Below are 11,375 nucleotides of genomic sequence, written 5' to 3'. Positions count from 1 at the left end.
GAATCCCCGACTCTGTGACGTCATGTGAAAACTATCTATTAGTCAGACAGAACTGAAGAAGCCTTTCGGATGAGAGGTGAAACGTCTTCAAGAATCTTCAAGCAAGTCCAGTTGCTCTCTTTTACCACCCACAGTTTACTATGACCTGGATGACTGAGAATCTTCACAGGCAATTAAATATTATACTTATCGGCCTATTCTGCTTTTAGCCATGTTGAATTTAGTTTGTTTGGTCCACGGCAGGCGTCGCTTATCCGCGCGATCTTCATGAGACTTTGAAACGTGAAGTGTCAGCCAGGTGTCAGTGCCGCCATTTTGAAAACTGTTTTCCAAACGAAATATTGCACAAAAATGAGTTTAAATGACGATTCCTGCCTACGTTTTTCAAACTTTCCTGATTGCTATCAAAACAAACACAACTTCCGGCTTGATTACGTCAGCATTCGAAAGAGGGCGTGCGCGTCTTTTGACAACGTTGGCAGATGTCGGTCATTTTGATTTCCGCTGTACGTTTTACTTCCGTCCTGCAATGTCTCGCACAGGTCTCAGCGAATCTCGTTTACGGCCATTGCTTTGACATATGGACTGATATATTACAGAGCATATTTCACTCCTAACTTGCTATAGCAGCGACAAAATAGCGATCAAAAATGCACTCTTATATTTAATAAAATGAGAAATAGAATTTTGATAATAAAAAATTGCCTTCAGTTCTCCTTTAAGGCAATGCATTCAAAACGAATGTTATCATACAGAATCTATAGTACTGTATTTTATTGAGAAAAAACATGAACCTAGTACAATACACCTGAATATCCAGGATTTCCTGTAAATACAGGTGCATCTCAGAAATGTGCACTTTTCCTCCTCTGCTCCGCCACCCAACTATAGGGATTCGTGTCCAAACGCAACATGTTAAGAATCCATGGATCTTTTTGAGCTCCTGCTAAAAACTCCTCCAGCGTAATCTGACCTGAGAGAGACACAGAGTCACCTAAACACTCAGTACACTGGAAAAGAAAAAGTCAAAGAGCACAAGAACATAACACAAGTCATAGTAAATAACACAAGTTGCAGTAAATACTGTAGTTAGTATTGCTACTTATTTCTAAGTCACGATACTGTAATATCTTGAAATAATAAGTTAGCAAGTCATAACCGTGAGTTAGTAAATTGTACTTTTAAGGTATTAAGTCATAATAATGTGGTACTATCTTGAATTACTTTTGATTTTTTATTAAATTGATACAAAAAGACAAAAATAATTGTGACGCAAGTTCAGATTTACTCACCATCTCCATCCACATCTACAGCTTTGAAGATTCTTTCACAGATTTCATCAGGGGACACCTCTGGATCTTTCTTGCCTACTTTCCTCACATGATATATGATCTGAAGTGAGACAGTTATACAGTAGTTTGTAGCTTGAACTGTCGAAAATATCCGTCTAATAGAACACTGTTATGACTCATGTCATATTACATGAATATTAACATAAAAACCTGTAAGTAAATCATGCAGTATCCATCCTGTGGTTACGTTTCCATTAATTTAATCATTCATAAACACTGTACTGTGATTATTTATCTGGTCTTAGCTAACACAGAGCTCTAAAGAAGATAAAATGGAATGAAGTAGAAGAAGAAGGAAAAAAAAGGGGGTCGGGGCCTACTTCAACAATCGCTTTGAGTTCAGCTTTGTCTATAAATCCGTTGCCATCCTTGTCATACACTTTGAACGACCATCTCAGTTTGTGCTCTAAATCTCCCCTGAACACCAAATTCAGAGCGGCGACAAACTCCAAGAAGTCAATAGTGTTGTCCTGAAGGATAGACACAAAATTTAGGAAAAACAGATTAATAGTACTCCAGAATGATAAACATGGTCTCACTTTGCAAATTTGGAACACATGGTTAAAGTTTAAATCGGGTTATCACTCATACCATTTCATATCACTTCGTTCACATCCAAACACACGGGCTTGTCGTAGAGGTCTGCGCGGGACAGAATTTTCAGTCCCGCTCCCGTCCGCTCCCGCATTGTACAGTCCCGCTCCTGCCTGCTCCCGCAAAGAATTATGATTTTCAGTCCCGCTCCCGCCCGCGCCTGCCATATTTTGTCCAGCTCCCGCCCACAAATCCCGCATGATGCAGATGTTCGCGTTATTTCTCACGAAAGTTCTTGTCATTGGCTTGGGGAATTAAACATGCTGAGCTTAGCTGAGCTCTCCACTGACCGATCCTTCATTTATTGTAAGTTTATTGTTTAGACTCTGACATTCTGCTGACACATTCCAAGTTGAGCGCTGCATGCGCTCATGATTGACAGCTCTCGCTTTGATTGACAGCTCTCGCTTTGGCACTCGCACTCCCACTTCCGAGTCTGTGGCGTTATGATTCCAACCGCGATTTCATTCTCCTCTCATATGAAGTGCTGCGCAACCACAACCAGCTCCTCAGATTATACACTGTCTATTTCTAGCTTTAAATTGAACAATCTGTGCGATACACAGTCCTTTTTAATAGTAGTTAATACTTTTTAATACTTTTTTTAATACTTTTTAATACTTAGGACTAATACTCTTGACTTTTTAACGGTAAATGTACCTCTTTTTAAAGCAGCACTTACTTCTGAAGCACTGTGAGCTTCACTAGAGGAGCTCTGCTCTTCTGCCGTGATCGGAGAGCTCAAGCACGGAAGAGCGGAAAGGAATCGGAAACGTACGCGAGATTAGACCACATCCGCAAATTTAGGCATCTTAAAATGTTTTTATTAATGCCAAATAAAACATCCAGCACAAATTATATACGATAGACATAAATTAATAATTTATAAATTTTATTTTAAACACGTTTTTAGTTAGAGGGACTGCAGCTTATCACCTCTCCTGCCCGCGCCCGCATTGTGCACTCCCCCTCCCGCCCGCGCCCGCAATGAGCTTTCAAAATTTGTCCCGCGCCGCACTGCTTTGCGTCGGGTCCCGCGGGTCCCGTGGGACTCCTGCGGGAGTGCAGGGCTCTAGCTTGTAGTACTCGAGTCCGACTTGTGCCCTAATTTTAAGGACTCGTGCCTTGACTTGGACTTGAGCACTGATGACTTGGACTCGGACCCGTGCCTTAACTGCATTTGGACTCGTAAATTGGAGATGAGGATTCAGATTTTTTCTTTATTTTTTTGTAACATGCCATAATAATTTGGCATAAGATATTTATCTCATCTCATTCTCATTATCTCTAGCTGCTTTATCCTGTTCTACAGGGTCGCAGGCAAGCTGGAGCCTATCCCAGCTGACTACGGGCGAAAGGCGGGGTACACCCTGGACAAGTCACCAGGTCATCACAGGGCTAAGATATTTATATTTACATTAATTGTTATACTAATTTCATGCAAGAGAATGCACATTCACCTGTTCATATGTCATACGTAATGTTCATGGTACTAAAATGCCTGGAGAGAACGCCCCTAGGATTGTTCGCTTTGCTTCTACAAACTTCTCGTGCAGTGGGAAAAAAATGCACTGCTATGTGTTCCATATGTAGAAGAACTATCGAGGAGATGACAGGGACAACCTCAAACTTCAATCGTCATTTGGTGAGACTCCACCCAGAGAAGGAAGTGACACGCTGTGTTCATTGCTCTGTTGATAGCAGGGCTTGCTTGCTGAGCGATGAACTAGCTAGTGTTAACCCTCTCTCATGTTATTTGCCCTGTTGATAGTGGGCGGGGCTTGCTGAGCGATGAACAAGCTTTTTATCTGTAGCCTATTAACTAAAATGAGGCAGCCGAGCAGTAACGTTAGTCCAACACAGTAGCAGAGATGGTTTCACATAAAGGCAGCAACAGCCACCATCAAATGGTGCGGCTTGGAGTCTTGTTCTCGGACTCAACTCAAAATTTTCTTTAATGACTTGGACTTAAACAGTAGCACATCAACTTCATTCCTTCAATCTTGTACAAATTCCTCATGAGATGTAATAAACCTAACCAAAGCTTTATAAAGTGCTTTCGTATGTTACCGTTCACAAATGATCTTGTTATAATTGTTATAAATCTGCTTCAACTCATCAGTTAACATCCACGAGTCTTACAGTAGAAGAATCTAAATTAGAAAACGAGTCTAGTTTCTATTTTTTAGTTCTTATCTTTTCAGAACTTGCATTGCAAAATGTTTTAGATGTCCCTTAAACCATTCATAGTTCATTTCCAGGGTGTACAATCCACCTCTTGCGTGAAGGTAGCTCGGATTGGCGCCAGCTTCCCCTGCAACCCTGATGGATCAGCAGACTGGATGGATGGATGGTTCATTTCAAGGCTTTTTTTTGTTTGTTTTATTTGCCTTGTAGGTTCTATCTTTGATCCTTTCCTCCTTACTCTCAGAAATAATGGTACTGTACCAGACTGTACTTCCCCTTGTTGCCAGAGTGGTACGATCAAGGGTTCACCATTTGCAACTTTGGCATGTATCTTTATACCTCTGAAACACTTCTTCTTACGAACTACATTTCTTCAGTAGTTCATTTCCCTCCTTGTCATATCACTGTAGCTACTTTCCGTGATCACATCGAGTATTCCAAGCCTTTTCCGTCCTCTTGGTCTTTTGCCTGTCATTCTACTCTCAATCACTTCTTTTAGTACTCATTGGTCTTCCTTTCTGTCCAGCTGATTTTCCCCATTCTTCTCCAAACCCACATTTCAAAAGCCTCCAGCCTTTTTATGGACACTTACGGACCATAATTCGACCTTTCAGATCGCTAAAAGTTAACTAAAGGCACACTGCATATGCACCTTCTCAGGTAACAAAGGTATATTAAAGGCATTAATTATGTACCTTTTTATGATACAGAATTCTTGTTGTAATTTAAAAAAAGTTAGTAACCAGGCTGCCTTAACATTTTGAGTTCCTCGAAACTCATCTAGTAACTTTAATTGATTGCCTCATTCTGCTAATTTACTATATTTATATATGTTGAGTTTCATCCATCCATTATCCATAACCACTTATCCTGTGCAGGGTCACGGGCAAGCTGGAGCCTATCCCAGCTGACAATGGGTGAGAGGCAGGGTACACCCTGGACAAGTCACCAGATCATCGCAGGGCTGACACACAGAGACAAACAACCATTAAAGGTCCCATGGCATGAAATTTTCACTTTCTGAGGTTTTTTAACGTTAAAATGAGTTCCTCTGACCTTCTTAAGTCACCCCAGTGGCTAGAAATTTCATAATGTGTAAACCAAACTATGCCCAACATTTGAGAATGGCGCGTCAAAACGGCGCGTTGATAAACTCTTCCCTTTACTACGTCAGCAAGGGAGATGATCCCCACACCCCCCCTCTGGATTCCCACCCACTGTATGAATTGCCCGCCCAGTTGTAGTGAGGAGACCATAGAGGACACAACAACATGGCATCACCTAAGCGAGTGAAACATGGAAATTGCGCTGTACATGGATGTGACAACACAGAAAAGAGTCTGTTTTTACTGCCGACGGGAGAGCCCCTGAAGACGCAGTGGCTTAATTTTATTTACTTCAATAATACGCCGTCAAGTCTACCTAAGACGGTGTATGTTTGTCAGAAGCATTTTCCTGATGAATGTTTCCACAACTTGGGACAGTACAGGGCAGGTTTTGCACATCAACTGTCACTGAAGCCTGGGTCCGTACCAAGCATCCCTGCCGCATCAGCCACAAACAGCGAACAAGTAAGTGTATAACTGTTAAGTCGTTTTGCCGTGTTTTAAAATCGGTGCGTTAGCCTTGCAATGGCTACATTAGCTGTGCAACTAACCGCTTCCTGCAGTTAGCCAGGTACTCTGCGCTACAAAACCAAAAAGCATGCAGCATGCTCTGTTATAATAGCCAATCAAAACAGTTTTTACAAAGACACCCACATTCTTTTTTTTTAAGTCACTCGTTCATTTTATTTGTTTGTTTGTTCAGAAAAAACCCAAACATTTGTTGAATTTATTTTATTTCCTCGCGTCGCACCTTAATGACATCAGCGCGCGGTATTTTTCCCTTCGCGGTTTGTTCCTTCTCTCTCGCCATAATAAGACACCCACATCCGCTTGTTCTGACCCACTGGAGGTAGCGTCACAGTGCTGTTAGCCAATCAGAGGTAATACGTTTACATGTCATGAATATTAATGATAAGACCCGCCCCCACCCTCTACCCTTCCCCGCCTCCATGCTTCTCATTAGCAAAACGACGCACTGGGAAAAGCGCTGAAATGGGGCTTTCTCCCAGGAGGCTATATCTACGTGCCGAGGGTTCATTTCGAGAAAGGCTGCGGATATAACATCTGGAAACCTCCACGAGCCCGTTTAAAGCATCAACAAACCATCATGCTATGGGTCCTTTAACACTCACATCTACAGTCAATTTAGAGCCACCAATTAACCTAACCTGCATGTCTTTGGACTGAGGAGGAAACCCACACAGACACGGGGAGAACATGCAAGCTCCACATAGAAAGGCCCTCATTGGCCACTGGGCTCGAACCCAGAACCTTCTTGCTGTGAGGCAACAGCGCTAACCACTACACCACCGTCCCACCATGTTGAGTTTCAATGAATTCAAAATATTAATGCAGCCCCGTTACTCACTTTTTTCAGTTAAAACAAATAATTTAGTGCTGTGTACATACTGTAGAAGTGACAAGGCGCGACACGGAGAAGTAGAGTTTGGTCCCTTTATTTCTGACAGTGGGACTGAACTGACACTAGAAAATTTAGAAACAAAAGTTAAATTGCTGCCTTAAAAATGTGAGTAAACTCAACTGGAAGATAACCTTTGTTTCAACACAAAAAGTTATACAAGTAATTTAACTAAAAATCATTTATTGATTCAAGTTGATACTCTGAGTTAAAGCAACTTACTATGTTACATTATCCATTCAAGGTTATCCATTCACTGGGTGGCACGGTGGTGTAGTAGTTAGCACTGTTGCCTCACAGCAAGAAGGTTCTGGGTTTGAGCCCAGTGGCCAACAAGGGCCTTTCTGCATGGTGTTTGCATGTTCTTCCCATGTCTGGGTGCTCCGGTTTTCCCCACAGTCCAAGTTTAGGTTAACATGGGGCGGCCTCAGGCTGAAGTACCCTTGAGCAAGGCACCAAACCCCCAACTGCTCCCTGGGTGCTGTGGCATAGCTGCCAACTGCTCTGGGTATGTGTGTGTGATCAACTTCCTCACTGTTTCCACTCACACTTTCAGTTACGAAAACTTCAACAATATTCATGTCTTTTGCTTTTTTTTTTAAATTAAGATTACTAATGGTTTTAAATTGCTTCTACTTAGATTTATTTCTCATCTTGTTGAATAATGGTAAGGTTGCCAGTTTCTGTAAACCTCACACTGAATCACTTCTGAATCACGGCAGCTTCTCTGTCGGTTTCACCCCTCATTCTCCTCCTCCCACATTCCATTTTTCAACTTATAACTTACAGACATGAGTTAAATGAACATTGACAACCGAGACAAATCTCATAAGTCGTCCAGACAACGGATTACTTTAAGTATAATTTTTGAAAACGTATAAACTCAAGGTCGGGTGGCACGGTGGTGTAGTGGTTAGCACTGTCGCCTCACAGCAAGAAGGTCTGGGTTCGAGCCCCATGGCCAGCGAGGGCCTTTCTGTGTGGAGTTTGCATGTTCTCCCCATGTCCGCGTGGGTTTCCTCCGGGTGCTCCGGTTTCCCCCACAGTCCAAAGACATGCAGGTTAGGTTAACTGGTGACTCTAAATTGACCGTAGGTGTGAATGTGATTGTGAATGGTTGTCTGTGTCTATGTGTCAGCCCTGTGATGACCTGGTGACTTGTCCAGGGTGTACCCCGCCTTTCGCCCGTAGTCAGCTGGGATAGACTCCAGCTTGCCTGCGACCCTGTAGAACAGGATAAAGCGGCTAGAGATGATGAAATGAGATGAGATAAACTCAAGGTCAATATCCAAAACTTATCTCGACAATTGGAGTTAAAGAGAAGAAATATCTCATCTCATTATCTCTAGCCACTTTATCCTGTTCTACAGGGTCGCAGGCAAGCTGGAGCCTATCCCAGCTGACTATGGGCGAAAGGCGGGGTACACCCTGGACAAGTCGCCAGGTCATCACAGGGCTGACACATAGACACAGACAACCATTCACACTCACATTCACACCTACGGTCAATTTAGAGTCACCAGTTAACCTAACCTGCATGTCTTTGGACTGTGGGGGAAACCGGAGCACCCGGAGGAAACCCACGCGGACACGGGGAGAACATGCAAACTCCACACAGAAAGGCCCTCGCCGGCCACGGGGCTCGAACCCAGGCCTTCTTGCTGTGAGGCCACAGCGCTAACCACTACACCACCGTGCCGCCCGAGAAGAAGAAATATGTTCATACAAATTTTTTACAGTGTACAGGAATAGCAAAACAAAAATAAAAAAAAGAACATCGACTTAAACTATTAATAAATCTTTGATGGCAAAGTTATTTATGAATTTAACAACTTTTGTAATAAAACTTCTGCTACAATAGTACATACGCAGTGATTAGCTGCTGCTTTTTTTTTAATGCACCAATGGAAGTAACATTTCATTCTAAAGCAGATATTTCTGTAAGAATATCTAACTTTTACATTCTACACAGTCCTGTCCAAAAGTCTAAGGCATGTGTAAGGACATGCTGTAGACCAAAAATGGCTTAAAATAATGAAATGAAATGTTTAAACATTAAAAAAATACTATAAACAGGAAGCAGTAAGCCATAATACATGAAACAAAGTCAATATTTGGTGCGAGACGACCCTTTTGAAACTTTGAACCCTGAAACTTTGATAATAGCTCCAGACAAGGTGGTCCCAGACATCAGAAAACACGTTAGCTTTCTAGGCTCTTCTGATAAATCAAATGCTAGAAATTTGGGTGTCTTATTTGATAGTTCAATGTCATTTGAACATCACTCCAAACAACTAGTTGAGAACTGTTTTTATCATCTAAGGAACATTTCAAAACTCAGACTGCTGTCAAAAGCTGAACTGGAGATGATTATCCACGCTTTTATCTCTTCTCGTTTAGATTACTGTCACAGTCTTTTAACTTGTTTAAATAAATCAGCTTTGGACCGTCTTCAGACCGTGCAAAATGCTGCAGCAAGACTTAACTGGCACCAATAGAAGATCTCATATTACTCCAGTCTTGGCTTATCTTCATTGGCTGTCAGTAAATTTTAGAATTCATTTTAAGATTTTAGTCTTTACTTTTAGGGCCTTACATGGTCAAGCTCCACAATATATTGCTGACCTGCTGAAACCTCATTCTTCTTCTCGTGCTCTGAGGTCGACAGGTCAGATGTTGTTGGTTGCCCCATGTACTCGGTTCAAAACTCATGGGGATCGGGCATTTCAGGCAGTGGCACCAAGACTGTGGAACTCTCTCCCACTTTCCTTACACTGTACTGACTCCACTGATTCTTTTACAAAGCAGCTGAAGACATTTTTATACAGAAAAGCTTTTAATTAATTAAATTGGTGTTTCACAGTGTATTGTGTTTTATTTTATTTTATTGTTTAATCTGTGAATCACCGTGCTTTATTGTGTTTTATCTGTGACACACTTTGTGATTTCGATCTGTGAAAAGTGCTATATAAATAAAATTTACTTAAATTTGTTTACTTACTTTTGCTTTGGAAAAAAAAATTGTAGTCTCAGGTACGATGAGTGCAGTTTTATGCGGAAATGAGCTGTAGGTTTTACTGAGCATCTTACAGAACCAGTCACAGTTCTTCTGGACACTTTGACTGTCACACTCGCTTCTTCATTTTGCATGAAAACCCAGTAGCCTTCATTATGTTTTATTTTTTAATCTGAAAAGTGCTCTCTTATGGAATATGCTGCTCAGACATATTACAAACTTTTTTTTTTACTGTAACATTTAACTTTGTGCTGGAAAATGAACTCTAAAATTGGAAATCTAAAATGTTTTTGTACTGACTTGATAATATAGAGGTCATAAAATAGAAATCTATAATAAAGTTTGTATGAAAGAAAAAAAATAGGGTGCCGAAGACTACTTTTGCAAAAGTATTGTATGATATGTTTACATTTTCAGTCCCCTCTGGTCTGTATTATCCAGAAGGACTATTAGGTCACCAAAGCATCCAGGACAAAAAAAAAAGTGCTGCTTCTCACCCCATTCTTGTCAAAGGCGCGAAACATATTCTCCGCGTACTCCGATGCTTCCCCAGAGGGTCCAACTCCGAAAAACTTCTTAAATTCATGCAAAAACAAAAGGCCGCTAGGGCACTCAGTCACAAACTTTTTATACATGTTCTGAAGTGTAATGACGTCAATCTCTGCATGTTCGGCTTTCTCAATATGTTGAGTTTGTCCCATGCTTACTCTTTACAATACTCTTTGTGGTTCTAAAATCCCATCCTGAAACCTACTCTGACCATGCAGCCAGATCACTAAGAACATTTCATGGAGATTAGTCTTGAGATGGTGAGACCGAAAGGAGAGGAGGAGACCCAGCAAAGCACTGTTCAGTATTCCTAGATTTCTTTATATATGCTACCTTGTTTTTAAAGTTTTGATAATTTGACGATTGATGGATATTAGACAGCAGACAAGGTTTCTCAGCAAAAACAATGTTTCATGCTGTGTATAAAACAGTTACATTGATAGTGGTGTAAATGGTGACAGTTCTGCAGGTCAATGTCTGGAAGGAGGCTCACACAAACAATAATAATAAAAAAAAAATCCAATTGGATGTCTGAATATAGTGAATATATACAAAATACAGCGTGAAATTACAGTAGGATTGGGGCACAGAGCAAAGTTTTTCCTCTCTGGTTTGAAATAAAGTCAGGATTTTTCTTTTTTTATGTTTTCAAAAAGAAAAAAGTTCTTCCTACCATCAATACACCTGGTCCAACTCATTAGTGAAAGATGTATGGTAGAAGACTTGGTGGTGTGCTGTTAATGGAAAATAATCCATGACTGAGTGATGTGAGGACGTCTGAAGTTGATTACTGTGTTTCATTCATCTTAGACCATGCCAATTTACTGAGGAGTACTGTACATTAAAAAAAAAAAAGAGATGGTCAATGATGGCATAGCTCACTGCGGCCCTGTCTAGTCCAGAAGGAACGATCTAAAGTGGGCCAACTTGCGCAATAAATGTTACAAGCTATACACACTATATACACCCTAGGAATACCTACCTATTTGCCAGAAATAATCCAAAACGGCGAGGAATTGACCGTGAAGAAGCAATCTGAGTAGAAGTTATATGCACCCTAGGCACCCCTACCTTCATGCCAGAAAGAATCAAAATCGGTGAAGAATTGAGGAAGAAGAAGCGATTTGTGTGGAAACTGCTCATTCAGGCTT

The 11,375-nt window shown here is 41.1% G+C and overlaps 1 protein-coding gene across 1 annotated transcript; it reads right to left on the bottom strand.

Annotated features, from left to right (window-relative positions):
• Positions 1-845: 845 nt before the first annotated feature.
• Positions 846-10,376, bottom strand: LOC132887371 (guanylyl cyclase-activating protein 2-like). Its single transcript, XM_060922841.1, has 4 exons — positions 10,173-10,376; positions 1,673-1,822; positions 1,293-1,392; positions 846-973 (listed from the first exon to the last, which is right to left on the bottom strand). The coding sequence occupies exons 1-4, from the start codon at positions 10,374-10,376 to the stop codon at positions 846-848; spliced, it is 582 nt and encodes a 193-aa protein (XP_060778824.1).
• Between the last annotated feature and the right edge of the window lie 999 nt (positions 10,377-11,375).

The sequence above is a fragment of the Neoarius graeffei genome, chromosome 6 (genome assembly GCF_027579695.1).
Source record: "Neoarius graeffei isolate fNeoGra1 chromosome 6, fNeoGra1.pri, whole genome shotgun sequence".
NCBI lineage: Eukaryota > Metazoa > Chordata > Actinopteri > Siluriformes > Ariidae > Neoarius > Neoarius graeffei.
The sequence above is the reverse complement of the archived record's forward strand: the minus strand, read 5'-3'. Positions and strand labels throughout refer to the sequence as shown.